Raw genomic sequence first — 26,382 nt, 5'->3', positions numbered from 1 at the left:
CAGGCAGGAGCCAGGCATCTCCTAGTCCTCTGCCTTCCCCGCAGCGAGCGAGTGTCCTGCCCCACGGCCTGGCCCCCTCCACCGCTTGTGCCCCCAGCACCAAAGGTGGGTAGCGCTTCTCTGTCCCCTTGCTCCTCTGCCTCGCTGGACTCCGGCGAGCCCCTTCCTACGGGCCTCCACTGAAAGCTTCCTCCTATTGTCCCCTTGGGCTCCAAAACAGAGTTAATTTTGCCTTTTTTTTCCTCTTTTTTTTAGTTGATTTTTTTTTATTATTATTATCATCGTTACTATTTTTAAGGCAGGAGAGAAATTCACTCCTTTTTCCGCTCCTATGGGTCCTGCTCGTCTTAGGAGAGCCCAGTGGAAATGCTCCATCCAAGCACACGACCCAGCCACTGCTCTATTCCCTGGGGTTTGGGGGAGGCGGGGGGGGATGCAGAGCTCCCTTAAACCCCCTTCTTCCCGGCCCGCTTCCATCCTTACCCCTTCCCAACGCTGCCTCCGGCTTCTCCCCCTCTCCTCGGCCGCCTGCCCGTCTCCCGCTGTCCTCCCGGGTATCAGCCGTTATCTGCCGATTATCTCTTGTGCTGCTAAATTCAGCCCAGCAGAGGGGTTCAGCCGGGGGAATCTGCTAGTTACATCGAAATCAGTCCCAAGAGTCGTTTCTCTGTCCATAACTCCCCCCCATGCAGCCCTTCTCTGGATGTGATGTGGGTTCCTAGGATCCCTCCATGATCTGCAGAGAAAACAGCATCTTAGAAGGTTTCACCTCGTTCCCAGGCCCTCCTTGGGAGGGGGATTTCCCCTTGACTCCCCTCCACAACGGTTTTTTGGGGTCTTGCCATTGAAAGCCCCATGCAAGGCCCTGACAGCATCCCTCGGCCTGAGCCATGCCCCTCCACCCCAGACCCCCCCCAAAGGAGCCCGTATCAAAATCAAACCATCATGGGGGAAAGCATCCATCACACCCACCCTGCCCTGTGGCTCTGTGAAATGCCTCCCCATCCCAAGCCACAGCATCCCGTGGGTCATCCCGCTGTGCTTCCTGCTTCTCCCAGCTCCCCACGCAGGAAAAACGGGAGTAAAAACACTCAGGAGGGGGTATTTTTGCGGCTGCTCCTAGGGATCTGCTCCCCACATGCCACCACTTGCAAACGAGCAGCATGGATCGGGGTGCAGGGGTTAGTGCACCCACCTTCGTTTAAGCACCCCTCTTCCATTCATGACCGCACATGCGTAGGGCAAGGCGGGGGTGACAGGGTCGAGCCAGCCTTCCTTCTCCTCTTCCTCCACACCGTCTGCCTAATTTAGTCCCCTCTCCGGCAGCCTCTGTGCCAGCCCCCGCCGCCAGCCCCACATCAAACACGGGCCTCGGAGGCCATTAACAACTTAAAGCACCGATCGTACCTGCGGGACAAAGGTTTTTGCTCCAGGCCCTAGCAGAGAGCATCGCTGTCTCTCACCTTCCCGGCTGCGCACCCCCCGCTTCTACCTCCCCTTTCCAACACCCCCCCCCCCCCCAAGAACTGCTCTAACCTCCCGATCCCTCCGCCCCGAGGAAGGGGGGGGGGGTCCCGGCCGCCGCCTCCTCCCGCATCCCCCAGCCGCGGCTCCCCCGGGCTCCCCAAGGTGCTGCTGGACGGGGCGGGGGGGGGGGGAGGAGACTGATTCGGGGTTTTAAGCAGCCCAGCCCCATCGTGGAGGGGGGGGGGGGCGGGAGGTGATGGATGGAGCCCGGTGGGAGAAGCTAAATCCAGGCGGGAGCTAAATCTCCTCAGGAGGGACCTGGGCTTCTTGCTTGGGGTCTCGGAGCGGCGGCCGGACCTGCTGAAGGTGGGGAAGGTGGGAGGTGTGGGGAAAAGGGTGTTGGGGGGGGTTGGAGGAAAATTGCATCGCTGGTGGTGTTTTGGTTTTGGCTGGAAGGCTGCACCCACGGGAGACCGCGCCGGCTCACCGCAGGGGAAAGTGGAGCCGAGGGGTTTCCATCCGCTCCCCATCGCTCTGGATTGTGGCCGGGGACCCGGCCGGGGTTTGGGGAGGCCCATCACGAGATGTACCAGAGTTTAGCCATGGCAGCTAACCCCGGCCCTCCGGCGTACGAGGGGGCAGGTGGCTTCATGCACAGCGCGGCCGCAGCGTCCCCCGTCTATGTGCCCACCACGAGGGTCACCTCCATGATCCCCAGCCTGCCGTACCTCCAGAGCAGCGGCTCTTCCCAGCAAGGCAGCCCCGTCTCCAGCCACTCTATCTGGACTCAACCCGGAGCTGAAAGCGCCGCTTACAACCCGGGATCTTCTCACCCTCCCGTGTCACCTCGGTTCTCCTTCTCCACCAGCACCCCCATCCCTGCCACCTCTTCCCGGGAAGCCGCGGCGGCTTATGGCACCTCCTTGAACCTCTCTGCTAATGGGAGGGAGCAGTACAGCAGGGGTTTCGGCAGCTCCTATTCCAGCCCCTACCCGTCTTATATGAGCCCAGAAATGGCCACGACCTGGACTTCTTCGCCCTTCGACAGCCCCATGCTGCACAACCTGCAGAGCCGAGGGACGCCCGCAACCGCCCGCCATGCCAACATAGGTGAGCACAGACCGGGTTGGGATAGGGGAGGGAGGGTTTCACCCCACTGCCCCCCAAATATTTGTGCACTCACCCCTCTTTTGGTAGGGTGAAAAGGGAGAAATTCAGCATATTTGGGATGTGGCTGTTGGATCTGGCTGCAAAACAGGGGGTGCCCATGGTGCTGCCGTCCTTGTTATGCCGTCCTTGTCATGGTGTTGCCGACCCTGCACACACGTTCTCTGCAAAACCACCATTTCAAAATATCCTCAAAAACCTCGGTTTCCAAAAAAAAAAAAAAAGTATAATTCAGGATAGTCCTGAACTGCAAGAAATGATGTGCCAAGCTCCAGCGTCAGGGCCTGCCGGCTCCACAAACAGCTCCGAGGGGATTTAGAGGCTGCGATGGGGATGACCGTGGTGTGCAGCACCCCGATGTGCACAAGCACCCCCTTCCTGGGCTTGTCTGAGGTGTAAAATAGGGGAAATCTGTATGGAAAATGGTACAATTGAAGCGTGGCCCATGAATCCCAGATCTTCCCTTCGCGCTGCTCTATGTCACGTCTTCTTTTGCTTAAGACCGGTTAGGCTAGAAGAAGGGAAAGAGAGGGGAAATTTGGTGCTGAGAGGGGAGAGATGATGAAGAAAGAGAAAAATAAGTGCATCCACATTTATTAGCACACTTCCTGAGGGATTCACAGGCGCATCTAGACAACCCAGCCCTGTATTTCGGTGTCTCCTTGCCCCCCAGAATATCTCAGTCCTGATCTCTTCTGCCGATCCCAATCTTGGAGCCTTTAATTTCATGAAGCACTCCTGGGTTTACAACCAGAAATTGGCCCAAATGGCTTAAAATACTGTTTTCATACTCTGTAGAGAGGAAGAGGGAGAAAGAGGGAGAGAACTGCAGGCACAACTTTGCGTTGCTGTTTCATAAGCCCTTTTTCCTCTCCCGTTTTCTCTCCATGAAGGTATTTCTGTCGGCTTTGGGGTTGGGATTAACAAAGAAAACGACTCAAATTTGTGTGCAGATACATTCTGAGATTGCATTCCTTAACCTGAATTTTGGAGGGCAATTTTTCCATCGTGTTGGGCAAAATTTCCTTTATCTTCAGGATTATTTTAAGACTTAAAGGAAAGGAAAGTTGGGCATCGGTGGAGGCTTGGCCCCAACAATGCCTTTTGCTTTCCTTTCGGCATTATGAAATTGCTTAAAATGGGGAAGAGATTATCCTTAAGGATAAAGTTTTGGCCAATTAATTTTGAGAAGCCACAAGAAGGTAGAAAGTATAGGAAAAAAATCAGGATGAATCAAACAATCAAATACTAATTGAATGTTAACAAGGACATAGCGTGTTTGTATTTGACTACGGTGCCATCTCTTCCTTGGGAAAAAAAATGCCAGCTTTCTGGAGTGGTCTCAAAAGAGCTCTTAGTAAAAAAAATAATTTTAAAATAATGCAAATGAATATTGCAGTTGCAAAAATACCCATCGGCTTTTAAAGTGCCAGAGATTGAGCGCAGTTATTTGAGGGTTTTAAGCCAGCAGTTTGCATTGCAGGTCTCGCAGCCTGCATTTTGGTGGCAAAAAGTGGTTTTTATCTGGGCTCTTAAATAGCATTGGAAAGATGGGATGTGCTGAGCCAGGACAGAAAATGTTAGTGGTTGCTAATGAAGGAGGAAGGAGCCGGGACCCTTTTCCATTGCCAGGTCCCGATTCACGGCATCACCTCCGTCCTCCGTGTCAGAATCTGGGGGATTTATTAGCTTGCGCCTAATTGTGTCTCTTTGACTGTTGAAAAAGCACTTGGGTTTTAAGTACAGAGTGTTTTGGTTTTGGTAAAAATTAAAATTAAACTGCCTGAAAGCTGGCAAGTTTTAAATTCAGGATTAAAATTGACTTTTTGGAAGGCAGCTTCCCCAGCAACTAGTTTAAGGTCCAGACCTGTCCCTTTCGCTGTTCTCCCCGAGTCGGGATGTGGCCGATGCCGGGCTGTTTCCAGCTGGGTCCCTTTCTGATACCGGGACGACGCTTTACCCAGGCTGCAGGTATCGAGGAGGGAGTCGTGAGGCATATAAAGACTGGCTGGTGGTTTCTGAGCCAGGAGAAAGGGATTTTTTCCCATGAGGAAGGGCAAAAAGCGTTTATAGGCTGAAAAACCACAGGCATGGAAAGATGTAGTGGGGGGGGAAACACTGCTATGTATTGCACCCATCACAGACCCAGTTTAATAACACATCCGAGCCTAGCTCAGCGTTGCAGCAGTGCCCAGCACAGCGCAGCCGACTCCTTCCTTTGCCTTTCCTTAAGACTAAAGGTATTTTTATTCCCTGCGGAATGAGGAATCTCAAGCTGGAAACACAATCCTTCCTTATATTAAATCAAGTGTTTCCTGCAGTGCATTTTCTTCCAGTGATTTGGCTTCCTGGAGAACCACCACCTTTGGAGGGCGTTAATTGCTGAGCACCCCTGGGATCATTAGGGTTTTAATTATTCTCATTTTTTAACAACGAAGATCAGGTCTATGCAGGTGTAGCTGAATACACAGACACCGATAGCCAGTCTGTGCAATTGAGCATGGCATTTTTTTTTCCCACTGCAAAGCAATGCACCAGGAAAAGAAGTTTAGTGAAACGCATTCAAATTAAATTATACTAAGAGAAAGAAAAATCTTCTTCTTTTTCCCTATTAAGAGGAATTTTGGCCTGGGTTAAAAGGTGCCAATGCAGCTCCGTGGCATAAAGTACCGGGAAGGATGGGTGCATAAAAACATGGCCCTGTCTGAAAAACTTCCCCGGTGTGAGTTGAAAATGCCAGATTTGGGCTTTTCAGAGTAAGTTTGGCGAATTATTTCATTACCCTGAAGGGCAGGATCAGACCCTGCAGCCGAGGCCGTGAACTTGCTTCAGGCATTGCCTTGGATGGGGTTGCAGCAAATTCCCGACTTAATGAGGCATGAAAAGCACCCGCTGCAAAGTGCCCTTTGAAGAGTCTTCCCTGCCAGCCCCCTAAACCTCTTGAAATCTGTCCCAGAATTAGCATGGAGGAGCAGTTTGCTCCTTTCCCCTTCCCCAAGCGGAGGGGAGCAAGGATTGAGGGCGGCAGAGGAGCCCGAGCGCATCCAGCCCGCTGCTTCTTGCTGTCTCCGGGATGTTTCCAGGCTGAGGATGGAGGGCAGATCCTGGTTTGCCATCCCCGCCTCCTGTAATTTTGCTTTTGGCTAGAAAGCATTGGGCTTTTCTTTTGCTGTGGCATTGAGGAGGTTGATGTGGTTGGAAGTAAATAGGGGCTAGGGGCTGTGGGCATTTGTAACGAGTGCTTAGCGTTTTGCTTTGACTAAGTCGAAGTCAGTGTTCCTCAAACAGGAACCATTTGAACACAGCAGCAGCATCTGGGAAGATCAAAGCCTGGAGCAGACGCTCAGCTCGAAAATGCCTTCTATGCTGCTGGTAGGGGAGAGATTGTGAACCAGATCTTACTCTTTCCCATAGGGATGCTAAGAGATTTGCCCTGTAGCATACCCAGGGCCAGCATTTCCAGTAACTCATCGGCATTTGTTACAACCCCCTGCCCTACAAGGAGCCCCTCACCTTTCCCACACACCGAAGGACAAGGTGACTGCTCCCCATGGGGAAGTGGGCAATTGGGAGAGCCCAATCTCTGCTGTCCCTGCCCTCAGAGGGATAGGGCCATAGAACAAGGGACAGGGTCGTAGGGTGGAGGGATGGGGTAGTAAGATGGAGGGATGAGGCCATAGGATGAGGGATGGAGCCGCAGGATGGAGGGAAGGGGCTGTAGGATGTGGGATGGAGCTGCAGGATGAGGGATGGGGCCGCAGGACACGTCTGCATTTCACATGGGACTCTACATCCCCTGTTTTGCAAGCGGTTGCATTTCTCACCTCGGCTCCGCCAGCGGGAAAGGTTGGCCCAGGGCTTTGTTTCTCCCCCTGCAGGTTTCAAGCCACCTTCTGCTCTCCCGCCTAATTTAATTGTCACCAGTCAGTCTGGGATTTGGGGTGAAACCCACGGAAGTAAGGTTTCTAATCTCTGAGCAAGATCAAGCTCAAACACGCAACTCATTATTACCACCCAAATCCACAGTGTATTTTAAATTGCAAATAAAGCAACAACAGTAATAAAAATATCACCACCACGGGCACCAGATTACCCTGATTAATAATGCAATTCCTTCATTGAAAATAGCACGTTATTACCACGTAGAAGTGCATATGTTGCACACAACAGCCATGGTGTAGTACGTAATACATTATAAATGCTCATGGATTTTTGTAAAGCAGTAAAACTTAAGGCAGCAGATAGTGGCACTGAATCTAAGACTTATTAAGCCAGAACTATTTTTCTCTTCCACAAATGTACTCATGTACATGCCTTTATCCTTGCAACAATTACAGCTTTTTTTTTTTTTTTTTTTTTTTTTTTTTTTTAAGACCCTATATTTTGCTCTCTACGCATTTATTTCCACCAATTTGGGGGAAAAGAGACAAAATCCTTGGACATGAGTGTTTACCAGGCAGTGTTTCCAAAAGGAAATTGGGCCTGATCCTCCTGCTCGGTGCTAGTCTGATTATGGAGAAACCTTGGCTCGGTGGGCAGAGTGGAGCTTCCCAAAATCAGTTATCCCAAAAGCAGCTGGGTATTTTGAATAGGCAAACCATTAAAAAACTAGGGATGCCTTGAAAGAACCCCATTCCAACAAAGCATCAACCAGCAAATAAAATCCGAAACCGAGTGAAAAAAGCAAGCGGCACAGTGAGATGAGCAAGTGTTCATGCCTGAAGGTCGACTGGAGGAGGATGTATGCAAGGGCTGATAAAATAAGGGTAGAAAAACGCCATTTTAGGGAAAATTCAATTTAAAATAATTTGATGGTGTAGTTCCCAAACCTGCAGAGACCTTGTTTCTCATGGGCTGAAATTTTTGCTCCTCAAGCCCCGCAGAGCTTTGCACATGAAAGAGAAAAGGGTGGAAATAGAATATATTGTCTTTCAGAGGTTTTGTTCCCAAATTCACATGCCAGCCCGCTGTGGCCTTCTCTCCCTATAGTTTCCTCATTGAAAATGGGATACGTGGGGATGTCCTCCTGCTCCTGGGGGGCAGAGGAAGGTGGGGGGATGCAGCAGAAGACCTTGAGTCTTTTGAGGATTTTTCAACCCTACAGTAAAAAGACTTAACGAAGCGTCTGCCTTCCATTTGGGGCTCACCGCTGCCTGTGAAACCAGGTGGGGATCTATGTCGAGAGCTCAGACTATGGGCTTATATCAGCCACTTTTGCCTATGCTGGGAGGCTGCGCCGGCCGCGTCTTACAGGGATGTGTGATCCCCAAATAACACAATTACGCTTCTGAAACCCCTCAGTCCTAACGGCGAGGTTGGGTTATTAGAGGTCCAGCTTGCTTTGGGAGGGGGATGTGTAATTACGCCTGCAGGATTGTGAAAAAGGAGGTTGGAAAAGCCAAATATTCACCTTGTAGGTGGATCCTGCATTCACGCTGCTGTCTGGCAGGAAGGTGTAAATATGCCTTTGGTGTGCGAGTGTGAAGTGCCGCTTAAGTTAACCAGGGAAATATGTGACAACACGCTCTTACCTCCAAAATTAACCCAAATTATACAAGGAAATTTAATTATAAGGTTGTATTTAGGTTTTTTTTTTGTTTTTATGGAGAAAAAACCCTTGCGGGTACCCTTTGTGGGACAAAAACCTCGCAGCTGCCTACGAGAACATCCAGCATTATGGCAAAATACTAACATCTCTCTGGCCTTTACAAGTCTTCCCCATATCATCGGTCACAGTGACTGGTCCAAGCTGTAAATACATCCGTAATGACAAATTAAACCCAATTATCTGCCATGCCTGAGCAGTGAGGTCTTTATACACGGGTGCTTACACATGTGTGACAGCTCTTGAAAATAATTCGATCATCGCTGGCTTCGCACTGGCTGGTGCAACTGTAAGCAAAGGTTCTTTTGGAAGCCCCTATAGCTCTGCCACAACGAGTGATGCCATTATAAGGTCTCGTACTGCAGAAACGTGTTGGGTTTATTTTGTCCCTTGCATCTTCTCAGAAGGTCGCTTGCTGCAGAGCTCGCAGCATTCCCCGTGCTGTTGCACTCTTTGGAACACTCAGGGCACTCGGCTGTGATTTCTTCTTCAACACAATAAGCTGGAGCTGGATTTTCTCATCCCTCAAAAAAGCACAGGCGGGCGGGTCCTGGGTCTGCTAAGAAAGAATATCTGGGCAGAGATTTCTCAAAGCTGGAAGTACATCTGACCCCGCCATCAGCGCTGAAACGTTTCAGATCTTAGGTTTTGGCAAGGGCCGGATTTTAAAGCCAAGTTTGGGGCAGTGTCAACTGGAAGCAAAAATGATTTCTTCTTTTCCAAGAAGTGCCCAGTAATGATTTTCTTTATCAATTATTTGTTGGCACAAAGGGGTTTTTTTGCTTAATTAGGTGGGCACATAAATGTAGGATGCACCCTTTGCCTGGGGGAAGCAAAGCTGGGTCCTTCCAACATCTTTCTGCTGTTTCCTCTGTCTTTCTAAGCCAAATCCTTCTTTCACCCAGGATGCAGGAATCAGCTCTCTCCCCCACAAACACCCCCTATCCAAATTCAGTATGGACTATGAAGAGAAACGACCCAAACAACCCCCCAGAAAATCATCTCACTTGCTCAGAGCTGAAACCATTACTATTTTAAAGCAAACGAAGGTGGTGCAGGATCAGGCCCATGCAAGAAGCTTTCCTAGGGAAGAAATGCAGCCTCCTGAAAATTATATGGGGATCTACAGGGAGATGAAGCCTTGTGGGCTTCATCTCATGGGGATATGAAGCCCTAAAAGCCAGCAGGACCTTTCTTTTTCCTTTCTGGAAAGTGGCTACTTGGTTTATATGTTGCAGCATGCAGGGATTTATGGATTTGTTTTAATTATTTCTAGCATCACGTAAAGCTGGTGAGCCCCTTATCGCAGCCAGTGGGGCTCGAACCACTCACACCAGCTTTGGGAGAGACTTGAAAATTCATCTTGTTTGTGAAAGAGGAAAAAATAATCCATGGAAAGTCAGGGAAAAGTAAATTTTGCATCAGAGGTGGGGTGAGGGCAGCCGGATGAGGGATGCAGTGGGGCTGATCTCTCGCCTCCACCAGGGACTGGTACTGGACGCTTCTGAATCTGGGATAACAGAATTGCTGCCTGGAAATGTTTCCTCCTAATCCTTGGGAATTAGGTCGGTGTCTGCTGGGAGAGCATGTCAGGAGAGGTCCCGTGGTCGGACGCTGCTGCCTGCTCTTGCTCTTCTTCCCAAAGCTCACCCGTTTTCCTCTGGCCGATGCTTCCAGCTGCAGCACAGTGTATTTAAAGGGTGCTGGGCTAGGACTGGGTGCCTGTTGCTGTCAGGCTCCCCTGAAAGGTTAAAATCTGAACCCAGCAGAAGAAGTTGAGGGCAAAGACAAAGCAGGGGGGTAGAAGGAGACCAGATTTTGCCAATTCTTGCCTCTTTGGCCCCACAGCTCCTGCTTGCACAGTGCTCTCTGGCTGTGTCTATAATATTTAAGCAAGTTCCAGGCTGTCCTCTGGCCCCAAGGGCCAGGGGAGAGGGTTGTCTTCTTTAGCTCTGCAAACATCTCCAAACAGTTGAGGAGACATCTCCCTCTTGTCTGCTTCTCAGCTGCCTGCCTCCAACTGTTGCCAGCCCTTGTGCTTTGGTGCACCTCGTTTTTCCTTCCAGCTCCAGCTTCCGGAGTCATGTTATCATATGTCAGGCTCTGCTTTTGCAGGAAAGGAAAAGACCAGCTTTTCTGGACAAGAGAGAAACTGGGAAACCCTGATTCCTTCATGCTGAAACTCTAGAAGAGACCAAAACCATAACATAATTCTTATTAGTTAAACTCCTATGAGTTTCCAAGCCAGGATCTTGGGTTTGCCAGCCGGGGATCCATCATTATTCAATATTCAGGGCTTGCAGCAGTGGAGCTGTAAAAAACCCAGTGAAGCAGTGAGCCCCAGACATCAGGACTCCTCCAAATGACATGTTTGGCCCCAGATGGCTGAGATTATTTTGGGAAGGGAGTGCTGGCCCCAGGGGTTGGCTGCTTGGGGGAATGGCTACTGGGAAGGACGCTGAGTTGGGACATGCCTTGGTGATGTGGAGCACGAGAGCGGCAGCTGGCTTGGGGGGATGACTCCTCTTCATGCTCCCCTGGGCTGGGAGGATGCCCTGGATCCTGGGAACAACTGAGGCTCTTCTCCAGGGGCTTCCCACCTTCAGTCCTTCATTGCTTTAACGGGGCAAATCACTGATGCTGTGATTTACCCTGACCTCTGGATATGAAGACCAGGCCTTGATGTTTTTTCCGACTCCCAGCACAAGCAGGACCACATGCAGGAGTGCAAAATACCTTTCTCACCTCCTTCCCTTTTCCCTCAGCCAGGGAAGGGTCTCACTTCAGCAGGCCGAGCTGCCTGCCCTGCTGCCTGCCCCACTGCCTGCCCTCCCCAGCCATTTCTATTCCTAAACCAACATCCCAGTCAGACTCTGTCACCTCCCTTCACACAAAATCAATAACAACGGGTGAGCAGGTTAATTATAATCACAGAATAAACGCCACGGTCTCAAAGTTCACTCAACTTCACCAGCATTTCAAAATGAGGGGACAATGCCAAGCAACTTTCATTGATTCCTCCGGGGCAGGTGTGGGAGTTTGAACCTGTCCCCAGGCTGATCTTGATTCAAGACCTACTCAATTTTCTTCCTTATCTCAACTTTCCCCTATCTTATAATGCCTGTTATTTTAGATAAAAAGTCCAATCAATTGAGTTAGAAAAACTCCAAGTTATATGTTGCCCTGATAAGTTCAATACCTGCCATTTTATTGGCCTGGACTGCAGTTTCTGTGCGAACTGACCTTTGCAGATGCTTTATCGGCAGCCAGGACAATCATTCCATCCTCCCACCCCGCTCAGGGGCTGAGTTGACTTAACATTCAGAATAACTAATAGAAGAGGAAAAGAGAAGGGCCAGGGGTTAGACAAACTGACTGTCCCCTATAATGTGATGAACTGTAGTAAACACCTTTTTGTTTGTCCCTGGCTAGCGTCCCGCAGGGGGGCCAGGATCTGCCCTAACTTATTTTGGTGTAACTCCTCTGAGTGGGATTTATCAGTGTAACACCTCTTGACTGGAGCCAGAGCCTGTGTCTAAATAGCGAGCTAAAGAAAACTGGGGCAGGGGTTTGGATATGCATGTGATCGTCAATCTTGGTCAGTGCTGTCATGCTCAGAGAGGGCTTAGACACGTGGAGCAGTATATAGCCTACATATTTCCTGTATTCCTACATATGCTATATATATGATTTAGGCACATAAAGTGAGCATTTTTAATATATATATGTGTCTGTGCATATATATATTTTTATATATATATATATGTGTCTAGTTGGAACTAGATGATCTTAAGGTCCTTTCCAACCCTAACTATTCTATGATTCTATGATCTTATATTTGTGCACATATATATATACACAGACACACAAGTGTATAGAGCTACGTTCTGTATAGCCATATAGAATCATAGAATCATAGAATCATAGAATAGTTAGGGTTGGAAAGGACCTTAAGATCATCTAGTTCCAACCCCCCTGCCATGGGCAGGGACACCTCACACTAAACCATGCCACCCAAGGCCTCATCCAACCTGGCCTTGAACACCGCCAAGGATGGAGCATTCACAGCCTCCCTGGGCAACCCATTCCAGTGCCTCACCACCCTCACAGTAAAGAATTTCTTCCTTATATCCAATCTAAACTTCCCCTGTTTAAGTTTGAACCCGTTACCCCTTGTCCTGTCACTACAGTCCCTGATGAATAGTCCATCCCCAGCATCCTTGTAGGCCCCCTTCAGATACTGGAAGGCTGCTATATAATAATAATTCTAACAGCAAAACCAAACAGAATTGATTAGAGATGACTCCTAGCTTGCATTCTTAAGGACATGGTATATGTGTAAATATACAAATGTATACATTTGTGCGTATGCGTATATAAGTGCATATATGTGTCTATATGTGTATATATACACATGCATATTATACAGATAGATGATAACATAATTCAATCAATTGTTTTCCTACAAGCAGAATTTTTCCAATTGGATATTGGCAATATCCAATATCTTTCCTTCTGATCTGAAAAAACCAACACAAACCTTTGAGTTTCTGGAGTTGCAGAGCTGCAGAAATGTAGGTCAGAAGATCTCTAGTCCAGCCTCCTGCTTAAAGGAGGACAACTGGTAGCAGGGTCTGAGGTCAGCTGTGGCTTTACCTGGATAGAGCTTGGAAATGCCCAGGGATGGAAATTCCCTCACCTTCAAACAAAAACACCTAATTCCCAGCCTGTGGTTTGTGCTTCATCTCCCTGTGCCTTCTCCCACTTTTGAGAAGGGTTTGGCTCCATTGTTTGCATATATCCGGCTAACTGATATCCTTGTACTGAACCCAAACAGCATCAATTTCTCTGGGCCCAGAGCTGGCCCTGGCTTTGGTCCACCTGGGTGCTGGTAGTCACCTCTACAGACAGACAGATGGTCACCATCAAACAGACGGATGCTGCACCAGGATGTATGACCAAACACCATTGGGTTCCCGCGGTTTAAGAACTTTCAGCTCTTTAGCTGCTCTGTAGGAGCCCAAGTGGACCAAGAGCACGTGAAGGCTGTGTCATACTTGATGATGAACTAGTGCCAGATGCTAGCCGTGGGAACTCAACAGACCATGTTCTTCAATCTTAGCACAGCTGCCCAGATGGGATCATAGCATTGCAAATTCCAGGCTTTGCTCTATATTTTTTCCCCCATCATCCTTTCCCCTGCAGTCATCAAAGAAGAGCCTCTGGTAGGACACATCCCATTAGAGATGGACCATATTCAAGCAGGATAATGCTGTAGCTGTTTTTCTTTAGTCAAAAGAGAGAAAGACCATTTTCAGGTGCCTCCTGCTAAGCAGACCCCAGGCTGTGGATGGCCCCATCCTGGCCATTCCGTGGGCTCTCCATGCTGATCTAAGATTTGTTAAACAATATTTGGACAGTCGATAAGCAGAGGAATCTTCTGTTTATCAGAAGAGCCTCAGATATTTACAAGTGTAAGAAAGAACTGCGAGTAGGACTAAGAAAGGGGAGGTCACCATGGTGGGTGGGATCAGGCATGCATCCCAGCAAAAGGAAGCAGACCTTGGAGCTCACTCACACACAACCAGTCAGCAGAAGCTGCCGTTGGACACCAGGTTGCTATTAAAGGGGTGGCCAGCAAGTGCTCCAACCAAAAGCACCCTCCATCCTTGGGGCAGTTTGCACGCTGTCTCCTGTGTAGCTGATTATTTGCCATTTGGATGTGGGATATGGTACTTCAGTGGGGGGTCAACAGTCTCTCCACTCAGCTCTGGTACAACCACTGGCTTTGATGGCTTGGGGTTTGGCGGTTCTGGCGTGCTGGAAAGCTGTCAGTGCTGTTCCAAGCAACCAGGTTAGACAGGTCCCCCAGGACCAATTCTTGCCCCTTCCCAAAACAGGCAGTTTGTTTGAATCTGCTTTAGAGGAATCCAGGCTGTTTCCGTCCACATCCACAGATGTGGAGACAGCCAAGATATGGTTTGTCTCCATGTCTATGACCATGGCCTTTGATAGCTGCCTTGTTGCCTCTCTCTAGTGAGGCAGCAAAGGGCCTTTGCTCCCTCTCATGAGTGAAGAACAGTGTTACGAGGAGATGAAAAGCCTTGCTCAAAGGAGGCCTACTGCAGAGCCAAGACTGAACTAAAAGCCAGTCCCAAAATATGACAAACCTTTGTGTTTGTTGTGTCCTTCTTGCATATGATCTCAGCTGGTCCCTTGGCCGCTTCTACCTCCACTGTCCTTCAAACTGGGGAAAACATATCAATGAAGGAAAAGAGTATTCTTGGCTGTTGGCAGTGGCGTGTGCCATAGACCTTGGCTTGCCACAGGCAGAGGAGGGAGCTTTGCAGGGGAGGACACAGTGTTCTCTTTGCCTTGATGTGAAACATTTGGCCTGCGAAAGGTTGCACAGGAATGGTGTCTCTCAAACCAAGGAAAAAACAGATTTCTTTGCCTTTCTGAAAGCAGCATTGGCTCAGCCACATTGTAGGCTTAATGTTTCCTAAGCATTGAGTAGGGTCTTTAGGTTTGCAGGGGGAAAACGGGTCTAGGCAGCCAACTGAATAACCAACCATTTTCTCCACCCTAAAGGTGTCAGATACACCTCAAAACATTCTGAGACAGCACCAAGCCATTTCTGTGGAGCAGCACAATGATGCATTTTGCTTGAAACTGTGTTTCTGGCAAGCACAGGGAATTTACCCACTTCTCCATTTCCTGCAGATCAGCTATCACACAGTGATGCCTGCTAATCCAGATCAGAGGAGAATAAGGAGCCACATTCCCACCAGCAACCAGCGTGGTGATGGGCACCTCTCAAACAGGCGCTGCCCTTCTCTCCTCATGTCTGGGTCCCATTAGTCTCTAAAATAGTAGGGCCCTGATGAATTTCCCCTAAATTCCATCAGAGGGGAAACAGGCATAGAACAGGGAGGGGAAAAAAAGCCAACAGGCAGAACCTGTTTTTACAGAAACAGCCTCAGCTCCATTAGCTGAAGGGCAAGATAAGGCACATGGGCTTGCTGATCCAAGTCTGTGTCAAGATGATGATGTCCCCGTCAAAAAAGGAAAGACCCATTAACAGCTTTCTTTTGGCTACAGGCCTCTCCCATGCATAAATCTGGGCTCTTTTATTTATGTATTTACAGTCGCTCCTTGCCCCTTGTATTTTTGTCTCTCCTTGGTTTTTGCTGCTGTCTTGCTTTCCAGTTCAGCCGTGCTCTGCAACGGTACTGGACCAACCAGTACTTTTAACTGCTGTGATCTGGTGGGGTTTTCCCCTTGAAACTTCAGGTTCTGGAGTCATGCAATCCATGGGAGCATCTCAACCCATTCAAAAGAAATAGAGGATGTGACTTGCAGCTCCACTAGTGGTTGGAAGTAGATGATCTTAAGGTCATTTCCAATCCTAACCATTCTACAATTCTACGATTTATTAAAAGGATCCCTAAAGGCTTGAACTTCAGGAAGGATTTTCACACTGTCACTTTTTAATGGAAACAGTTGTGGGATTTGGGACAAACCATCCTAGGCAGCTGGGATGACAAATCCTCTTTCCCCCTGACATGCTGTCATGGCTGTCCCTTGGAGCAGAAGGTGTCTTGGGTGGCATCCTAGGGTGTCCATGTGTCCGAGGGGCCAACGTCCTTTGCCTCAGCTGCGAGTTCCCCAGAGAGTCCATTTGGGATTTGTGTATACACAGGATTGTGGCTCTCACCTCTTATCATAACAAATTGTTTTAGGAAACTGCTTCTCTGTGGGGAAAACTGCTCTCAGGGTCTGTTTAGAGCCTCTAAGTGCCTGGCTGTGTTTGAAGGACAGCTTCTTCTTTGCCGAGTTGCTTCGTTGGGTTGAGAAGACGCTTCTGCAGGGGGAAATGTTGATATCAAATATCCCTCCAGCTGTAAACAAAACTCCAGTGCTATATTAATGGAAGTCTCTCTCCATTTCTCTTCACCCAGATTGTTGTTTCTCATGCAGTAGGGTCTGACCCAAACCAGTGTAGGGAAGGCTCTTTGTCCTCTTCTAGAGGCTGGTTTGGGAACAGGAACTTATAAACTGGTTGCTGGCTCTGAACTGAAGGTTTCAAAATCTCTCTGTTGGAGGTATTTTTGCTATTATTATTCTTTTAGGTCCTGATCCATCAGGTTTTACGCATTCAAGATGATCTCTCCAAGGCTGAGAGATTGAGGGTTGTTAAAGGAAAGCCCAAACAAACCCGGAAGGTCTGGACACAGTCAGCCTGGCAGAGCTGGGGTTGGCAGAGATGATGGAAAGGCTCAGAGATGGCTGTTCAAGTCACTCTTTAGCTCTTCAGACTCAAACCCTGGGCAATCTCCCTCTAATCCCCATCTGGTATCTGATTCTCCTGGCTGGGAAGGCAAAAGCACTCAGACTTTGGGTGGGCCATGCCTTTGGTCAGAGATGCTTGTCATGTTCTAGCCATGCTGGACATGTGTCTGTAGAGATTTGGGCCATCTGGCAGTGCTCAGACCTGCTTTCTTCCTGAGCCCTGCATTGTCCATACCAGTTGATCTCTCTGGACATGGCAGGGGATATGAAGCACCACTCCCAATGACTAGGAGCCATGAAGGGCCATATCTTTTTCCCTACTGACCCCAGCACCCCACTTAGGAGTTAGGCCTGGCTCCATGGGTACTGAATGTCGCATTGTAGAAAGTATTTCTGACATTAGCATGCTTAAGGCCTCACCCAAGATTAGGAGGCTGTTGTGCAACACACAAGTGACATTTCCTGCCCTGCGGACCTTGCAGTTCTCATAAACAGTAGATGTGAGAGGAAAAAGATCTCCTTTTACACAGTAAACTGATGACCAGGATAGGGACAGGACCCAATCCATCCTCTCCACTGTCTGGATCATTCAGCAAGATTTCACGATCTGCTGTCATGTGAGAAGCTCCGTTGTAGACTAAAGGTACGGTCTTATGAAGATTTAGGTAGAACCCCATTAGCGTTAGTCAATGCCAGCGACCCAACCCATAAAAAGGACTGTCCCAAGACTGATATTATCCAAGATAAGGGCTAGGCAAAGGCACTCATAGGAGCTGTGTGTTCAACGAGGAAGATGAGGCCATTCAGCACATGTGAGGCTACTCCAGTCATGGGACTGTGTCTTTCTCAGTGTATCCAGCAAACGCTATCCATTCCCCAGCCCTGTCCCAGCACTGGCCATACCTGGCTTTGGGAGAGGGAGTAAATCTTTCCAGCAGAAAGGCTGTTACAGAGGTCACTGGACAGACCCATAAATCTCCATTATCAGGCAGCGGCTCCTATGCCACGAAACGGAAGCTATTGCCCTGAGTGTGACTGGGGGAGCCTTTCCTTCCCCCCGCATTGTTCAGGGCCCTTCGGGAGCTGCTCGAGCAATTTGCTGCCTGAATAAACGCTTCCTTTCCCGGCTGCTAAGTACAAGGAATAAGTGTCAGGGGATCTCATAACGCCAGGATTTAGAGCTCCAGCCCCGAGACGGAAGCCAAGAAAACACTTCACTGCTTTTTGCCTTCTTAATCCCCATTAGTAATAACAATGGCAAATTAAACAATTAGTGCACTTGAAGCTCAGTGACCTCCATGTCAAATATAGCTCAGCCCAGCGATGGATCATGGTTCCTTTGGGCTCTGAGCCCTGGGAACATTTGGGTTTCCTAGGTCCTGGAACATCCACCTACGTCAAACTGCATGGGCTGCAACTCTGCAGGTGATGCTTTCTCATTATGTTGTAATGAGATTTGGTAATCCTCAGGTTTTCCAGAGCAGCTGGGATGTGTCAGCAAGGCCAACTCAGAAAGCTCCCCTTGGCAACTTCATCCCTGAGTTTAGTGACGCTATGAAATTATAGCACCTCTATTAAAAAGAAATCCAGACCCTTTCCTTCCAGTTTTCCACTGGGGCTCAAATGCCTTTCATTCACTAAGGGCCATGCACTAAGCCTACACCATCTTCTCTAAGCCAGTAACCATTAGTGTCCAAGACGCATCCTTTGCCATCATCAAGCCTACTTTGAAGCAGGAGAAGGTTATTTCTCCTCTTGTGGTGAGGATCTTTTGTGATCGAGGTGAGATCTCTTGTGGTCAAGGAGCTCCCCCTGCTCTGACGAACGGTTTTAATGAGGTTGCACTGTGCAGATGTCATCTTCTGACTCAGCACTGGGTGGTGCACTCAGGGACGCACCCATCTGATATTGCCCCATGAAGGCTGCGATTAGGGAGAGCCACCCATTGCGTGGAGCCTCAGAGCGCCCTGGGAACAAAGTCTGTTCCTTCCCATCTCGAGCACCAGTGATTCCTGTTTATTAATGTTCACAAAGATTGCCTTTGTCTACAGCTGAGAGGGGAATATCACACAAATGCTTTTATTATTCCTTTTTTTAATTATTTTTTATTATTTTTTATTTTTTTATTTTTACTTTTTTTTTTTTTTTTTTTAATTATTCTTGTATGATTCTATGATTATGGAAGCAGAAGAGGACTTGTGAAAACTTAAACCAATGAAAGTCCCTTAAGAAAGAAGCTTCAGTCCAAGCCTCATGTAAATTGAAACAAACCAAACCAAACCACCAAACCAGTAGAGATGAATACAGCTCAAAAAATACAGATTAAAAAGGAGAGCAAGCCTCAAGACTGCTTTGTATTGGTGGTGTGGCTGTCTGATTACAAGCCAACAGTGAAAATAACGTGGAGCTGGGTGTCACACAAACTCTTGGGAAATAACACTCACTGTTCAGTAGCAAATTTGGTTATTGTCAGAAAATAAGAGACTTACACTTTGCCTGGCTTCAATTCCACATGCTCTGTTTTTTTCTAAACCCAGAAGTGTACTCATATTTGACATCTCTTTGTATCATACCCGTTTTGAGGGACCTTCTTATTCAAGAGCCAGTCCAACTCTTAACATATGACTGTTTGTTAGGAATCTCCTCCTTTTTCTTTGTTTAAAAACTTTCAGATTTGGGTTTTCTGGTGCAAAAATCTCCAGGAAAGATGATATTTTGTAATTAGTCACAAACCCAACACACATCGGTCAAGAGTTTTAGCTGTTACCTTTGGACCACTTTTGCTCTCTAAATTGTCCCTGGATTATGCTGACAACTTTGTACTGAATTATTTTCAAAGAAGAAGGGATTTTCTCACAGAACAAAAATTATTGTGAAAATAATTTGGCTTTTTCTTTGGAAAATTATAATAAAAAACCTCAACAACCTCTAAGATGAGAAAAAAAAATAGTGAAATATTTTCCTTGAGATTTTTCAAGGAAATGAGTTCTTTCCTGACCAGCTGTTCCAATCCCTTCTCTTTTCAAAGCAAGTTTATTTGATCTAGATTTTGGCTGTGATTCAATTATGATTTTAAAGGGGAAAGTGAGGCATTATGGTTATCGGTATCACTGAATCCACGTGTACAAAATCACCTGGAGGGATTCCCATCTTTCCTAACCCACCAGAACTGCTCAAAGGTAATAAGATTTTCCTAAGCTGCAGAGAAGATACTGGATTCCTCCTTTTCTGCTCCATGGGTACACTCATTACTGTTTTCTAGCATTACCCCATGGGCCTGTCTCTTGTCATTTTTAGCCTGGTTTTCTAGGAAGAAATAAGCTCACATGAATCTTTTTCTCTGTGTCTCAGTTTACTGGCGCCACTTTAGTAATTTTTTAATCCTTTGGCTGGTTCATGGTTATGTAGTTTCCTACAGATTTTCCAAAAATAGTCTGGAGAAAAGAGAAAAATAATGCTGATGTTTGAACATTACCCTTGGTATATATCAGCGAATCCACACGTGATTGGGACACAGATCGGCAGGAGGCCAAATTTGGTTGGTTTGCTCTTTAGGGAACAATTTTCTTCCAGCAGGAAGTTGAGATAATCATGTAAGAAGCAGGTAGACAAGCACAAAATATAGCAAGATGCATAATAACATTTTAAAAGCTGATTTTACGCTGGCTGAAGGTCCTGATACAAAGCTCTTGCTGTCCTCCAAATGCTTCCTGTGTGCTGTGCTTTCTTGGGAATTTTTTGGGGAATTTTTTCAGGAATTTTGTTTATTCCCAGCCTATGCCAAGTAATGGAGCCCTTTGCTGCCATTTGTCAATTTCGTCTTCTCCCCAGTTATTTTACTGGCTCGTGTTCTGGTTTTGGTCTCCACATCAGAACGTGCCCATGTGCAGGAAGGAATGGTTTTGTAGTACAAGAAATACATCCCCAAGCTGAACTCAGTAGCTGGTACTCTTCAGGTGGGACTGTCAGTAACATGTATTTTCAAGGGCCATGCCACTTTGATACAGATATATCTACATCTCTGCAAGACCAACAGATGATGCTTGTATTTCATTAGGCAAAGTTCTTGGCTTTTTGAGGGCATTGCATTCAAGGGTGAGTTGACCAATTGATGGTGCAGTCAAGGTGCCTTGTGTTGATCTCTTCACCTCCTTGCGGATGATATGGACTACCATAGCAGGAGGGATTGGACTGGCCCAGCCCAGGGCAGTGGTCCTTATATCAGCTTCAGCCAGGCCCTGTTGGAGGATGAAACCAGGAATATGGTGGGTCAATGCACCCTGGAGACTGACATCAAACACGATGAAGATTTGCATCAAAAGCTCAGTCTCTGATACACAAACGCCCAATGATGATGTCTGTTAGCTGACAGCCTGGTCTGGGGTTGTACATGTGGGTTCCTCTAGTTCAGGAGATGTTCTTATGCAAAGAATAGGACAAAGACCCACAAACATCTCTTCCCCTGAGCTCTCTGCAGCTATTCACCTCTGCTGAGGGCTGGGTGAGGAACAGAGAATGAGGCATAGCCTTCCCTGCCCACACCTGCTTAAGCCCTGTTGAGAGATGCATGTACATCTGATTCTGGGCAGTTCTCCTCTGTGGGTCCAGGTCTGTGTTTGTCCTGGTCACAGGAAATCTGTCTTGACTGCAAACACGGCTGTTTGCCTGCCCCAATCTGTTTGCCCTGGCTATGTCCAATCTTGAAAATTAGATAACGTCAGAGCAGAAGGGGAGGTTTCTATTTCTGTCTCCTTGTATCCGTGTCCCAGCACATCCCTGCTGCCACAAAAGTCCTGCCGCCAACACTGTATGGCAGGGAAAAGGGTTCCTCTGCCCAGTAATCCCAGGGGGGCTTCCTTAAGAAAGAAAGAGCTGTTTCTTGCAACTGATAAAGCTGAATATTTGTGACTTCTTGAAATGTCACTCTGGGCTAAACCGAGAACCAGACCAGAAATTAAACGTATGGCTTCATAACCAACCCTTCTCCCTTCTCTCCCATCATGGCAGCAGAATTTTTTGATGACTATTCAGAGGGACGAGAATGTGTCAACTGTGGGGCCATGTCCACCCCACTCTGGAGGAGAGATGGCACGGGGCACTACCTCTGCAATGCCTGCGGGCTCTACCACAAGATGAACGGCATCAACCGGCCCTTGTTCAAACCTCAGAGGAGGCTGGTAAGTCAAGATCACAAAAATGCATGTGGGGCAAGGCTGCGTGCAAGGGTGAGGCAAAAAGACCCCATCTCTGGCAGTGCACCAGGCCAGGTTGGACGGGGCTTGGAGCAACCTGGTCTAGTGGAAGGTGTCCCTGCCCATGGCAGGGGGTTGGAACTCAATGAGCTTTAGGGTCCCTTCCCACCCAAACCATTCTGTGATTCTGTGACCCCAGGCAGAAGGGAGCCACCAAGCCATCCTGAGGACCATGTTTGCCCACTCCTTGTCTTCCATGGGGCTCCATCCCCAGCCTGCGCTGCGCTCTGCATGGCTCAGACCTGTCTGTGCTCACACCGTCCCCCGCAAGCGTCAGAAATGACACCGGCAGCCTGAGCGCTGCCACCAGCCGCAGCCACCCAGCGCCCTCTTGTGATGCCCCTTCCTAGACACGGCGCTGACAGCCAGCGCCTGCACCCTAGCACCCAGGACCTTGCCCTCTCTCATTCACTGGTCTACCTCTAACCCTTGGGCACATTTGGGATGCCCCGCCGGGTACCAGGCTTGGTCCTTTACAGCAAGCAGCCATGCGTGCTGTTAACTCTGACAGCCCTGGGGTAAGGCTTGGAAATCCCCATGAGAAATAGAAATGGATGAGCTGTGCAGATCTATCCATGCACTTTAGTCACTTGGCTGGGCAGCTGGCAATCTGGAAACCTTGCAAACATGGCCAAATTCCTGCTTTTTCTTCTAGAAGAGAACTTCCACAAGGAAAAGGAGGACCTGCCTAGTGATGCAATGTAGAACTGTGGTTAAATTAATGGCAGTTGGTCTACCTAAATAAATATAGTCAGTGACTTGGTTTAATCTGTCATTGTGTAAACCTTTTTTCTTTTGGTGACTGAGATATGACAGAGCGCACTGCAAGGGGAGATCTTTGTCTTTGCTGCAGGCTCTCTTTTAAGCTCTTGGTCCATTTACAAAGGACAGTGATTAAAGCAAATACATGGTGAGGTTACAACTAAAGAAGTGTTTGGTTTCTCCTCACCAAGGGGGTTTCCAGCTTTCAATGTCTTAAGAAGTACTTGAATTTCAATTGTTATTGTCCCACAGCTGTAGATTAACCGATCCTGCTATAATGACAGAGAAGGCACAGAGAGAAGGCTGTGGCAAAGATCATAGAGGAAATCTCTGGCAGCTGCCAGGTCCTCATCTCCCAGGCTTTGACCCCATTATCAGCTGTGCCGTTCAGGTGTGCAGAGCTGATTAGATGTCCAAGACCACCAGATTTCTTCCCTGTAGGTTCCTTTTTAGGGAGTCTTTATAAGCAAGGAAAGCAAATTTGACCCCTGCCCATCCAGACATTATCCTCAGCCTCTTAAGACCCGAGCTTTGAAGGATGCTGGGAGGTCTCAGGCAGGCACAGAGGATGTGGCTTTTCCTTCTTCCACCTCCCACTCTGCTTCCAAGCTCAAACCTTATATTTTATGTGATTTCAAGCCCATTGTCTTTCTCCTGTGGCCTTCTGAGTTCATCCAGAAAGGGAACTTGAGAAAGCCTATTCCCTTGTACTGCTTCATTAGTGGGGATTCCTATTAATTATCCTTCTTTAGGAAGATGATGGTATTGGAAGCACTCTTTCTTATTTCCCCTTCAAGCCACATATGCAACATCACACAAAGCCAGCAAGGAGTATTTAACATTCATGGCATTGATAACCTCTTCTTGGGATATGCCATGCTGCTTGTAAGGTGAAAAGCTTGGGAGCCTGAAAGGGCAGGAGGGTCTGAGGTTCAGACACCTCAGTGCGGGGTATGCACATGCAGTGGGTCTCTAAGCTGCTATTAGACCTGCTGGAGATCTGAGGCTCTGTTCGGGTGATGTCTCAGGCACCATGTGAGATGCCCCAGGAGATGTCTGTGCAGCACTGGCAGGCAGTGGGAAAGGCAGTGGAGCAGAGCTGACAGGCAAGAGGGGAAGGAAAAGGTGGTTGTGTTATTCACAGAGACAGAGAAAAAAGAGAGGCAAGAGGAGAGGAAAGCCTCCCACTCACTGGGATCTGAGCTGCTGCTGGTGGTAGCAGCAGAGTGCTGATGTGTTTTCTCCTCTGCATTTCCCTGCAGTCAGCTTCCCGCCGTGTCGGCCTCTCCTGTGCCAACTGCCACACGACGACAACCACGCTGTGGCGCAGAAACGCCGAGGGAGAGCCTGTGTGTAATGCCTGCGGACTCTACATGAAGCTCCACGGGGTAACATCTCCAGTGATTTCTGCTCTCTACAGCCCGGGTATCAATAGCAGCAAGGGGCTGGGTCCATTGCACAACCCCATCCTCTCTGGGAGCTGTTGGTCCTGCTGTCGCTGTGGGGTTTAGTCTCCCCTCAACGTTACACCATGTTTATATTGGCAATGGGTGATGAATGTAGGGCATTAGGCTGAGAGAGTTGGGGCTGTTCAGCCTGGAGAAGAGAAGGCTGCGTGGAGACCTCAGAGCAGCCTTCCAGTATCTGAAGGGGGCCTACAAGGATGCTGGGGATGGACTCTTCATCAGGGACTGTAGTGACAGGACGAGGGGTAACGGGTTCAAACTCAAACAGGGGAAGTTTAGATTGGATCTAAGGAAGAAGTTCTTTACTGTGAGGGTGGTGAGGCACTGGAATGGGTTGCCCAGGGAGGTTGTGAATGCTCCATCCTTGGCGGTGTTCAAGGCCAGGTTGGATGAGGCCTTGGGTGGCATGGTTTAGTGTGAGGTGTCCCTGCCCATGGCAGGGGGGTTGGAACTAGATGATCTTAAGGTCCTTTCCAACCCTGACTATTCTATGATTCTATGATTCTATTTCTCACATACTAACTAGCCACCCTGTGCATCAAAATCTTAAAACCCAATAAAACTAGGACCAGGTTCTTCCTACCTAAATTCAGGCACTTTAGTGAAAAATCTGAGTCAAAAGTGAGTGACACTGGGTGTCAGACCCCAGCTAAGACTTGGCTGTAGACTTCTCATGGGACTAATAGATGATTTTTCTTGCATGGATGCCCAGATCATCTCTTCCTGTTAGTGGGGGCTTCATGCATCTATGTCATATCTAAAGAGTCCTGTTGGATTCCAAGTTTTAGCAGAACTTCAAGATGCAAATCTCCAGTCCTTCTTCCATCAGTCAGTGGCAATGAGGCCACCCCCATGGCAGAGATGGAGGCCTTCAACACCCTGGCTACAGAAGCAAATCCTAGTTCTGCTTCTGCCTGCTACTCCCAGGGTTTTTATACACATCCATGCTCTCAATTATGTCCACTGCTTCACAGTGGATGAAAGAGCATTCATGAGAGACAGGTCAAAGCTGACAGACAAGGTGGATGAGGGGAAGCTTTACCTAACTCAACAGTTATTCCTAGGAATCCCAGCAAGTCTCTGACTATGAGGATGACTACCTCAGTGGGATCAGTTCCTAAGGGAGGTCTCCCCACACAGGCTTGGTATGTTTCCAGAAATCAGGGATTAGCCAGAAAGCCTTCTGCTCCGAGTTAAACAGGAAAGTAAATCAGATGAGCTGTTGTTTCCCTTCTGGCCTTAAAACAATACCTGTGTGTGAAACCCTATCCTCATTTGGATGCACATCTTATAGCCTTGACATACCAGTGCTGACCAGTGAATTTGGGCTTCACCTTGTTACTTTCAATAAAATCAGATAGTTTTCATGCAGCTTACAAGGTGGAGCTGGAAATATTTTCCTAGATAACCTTATGCACAGAACCATTATACACCTTATACATTATCTACCTTATACAGAAACTAATGTGCTTTTATATTTGGGTCCGTAGGTTCCAAGGCCTTTAGCAATGAGAAAAGAAGGTATTCAGACGAGGAAGCGCAAGCCAAAGAACCTTAACAAAACAAAGACATCAGCAGGTAAGTGTTAACGGGAGTTTATTGTAGGTGTATACATGTGGGTGCTTGTGCTTCTGACCATCATGTCCTGCGAGTCAGACACACCACCACAAAATGGGATGATTCTTCAACAGTGGGGGATGGCTGAATGTCCTTCAGCAGCAACAAAGCCCTTCCCACTATTTATATGCTATTTTTTACCCAAACTCACTTCTTCATGGGTGGGTACAGCTCTGTATGAAAGGTCTTTGGGAAGAGCCTGCTTTACCATCTGCTTTCTCACAGGTCCATCCAGCAGTGAGAGTGTTACCCCGACCACCAGCTCCACCAGCAGCAGCAGCAGCACCACAACCACGGAGGAAATGCGCCCCATAAAAACAGAACCTGGGCTCTCATCTCATTACGGGCACCCCAGCCCAATTTCTCAGGTAGAGAGGGGAGATGCTGGCAGTGGGACAAAGATGGGAACTAAGATGGTAGCCGGTTCAAAGTATCACGCACAGGCTGCAATGTGCAGCTCTACAGCAAATCCTCTGACATGTTATTAGAATAGCACCAGCGCCCCATAAAAGGATTTGTATAGTCCTCTATGGTTTGAAGCTTTGTTCACAGGATTTTCCTGTTTCCATAGGCATTCTCAGTCTCTGCCATGGCTGGACATGGGGCATCTATTCACCCTGCGATTACAGCTCTGAAGCTTTCCCCACAGGCTTACCAGTCAGCAATCAGCCAGTCTCCACAAACCAGCTCCAAACAGGACTCCTGGAACAGCCTGGTGTTAGCTGAAAATCATGGGGACATCATAACTGCATAA

General features: G+C 48.1%; 1 protein-coding gene across 2 annotated transcripts; it reads left to right on the top strand.

Annotated features, from left to right (window-relative positions):
* Positions 1 to 2,051: 2,051 nt before the first annotated feature.
* Positions 2,052 to 26,382, top strand: GATA4 (GATA binding protein 4; the record flags this gene model as incomplete). 2 transcript variants are annotated; one of them, XM_080617019.1, is made up of 6 exons in its annotated part: positions 2,052 to 2,577; positions 21,542 to 21,708; positions 23,808 to 23,933; positions 25,502 to 25,589; positions 25,854 to 25,996; positions 26,200 to 26,382. In XM_080617019.1, 6 exons carry the CDS (start codon positions 2,052 to 2,054, stop codon positions 26,380 to 26,382), a joined length of 1,233 nt encoding a protein of 410 aa, XP_080473145.1. The 2 variants fall into 2 exon arrangements, with proteins under 2 accessions (XP_080473145.1, XP_080473144.1); XM_080617018.1 differs by having other exon boundaries at positions 21,539 to 21,708.

This window comes from Psittacula echo (genome assembly GCF_963264785.1).
Source record: "Psittacula echo genome assembly, chromosome: 4".
Lineage (NCBI taxonomy): Eukaryota > Metazoa > Chordata > Aves > Psittaciformes > Psittacidae > Psittacula > Psittacula echo.
The sequence above is the reverse complement of the archived record's forward strand: the minus strand, read 5'-3'. Positions and strand labels throughout refer to the sequence as shown.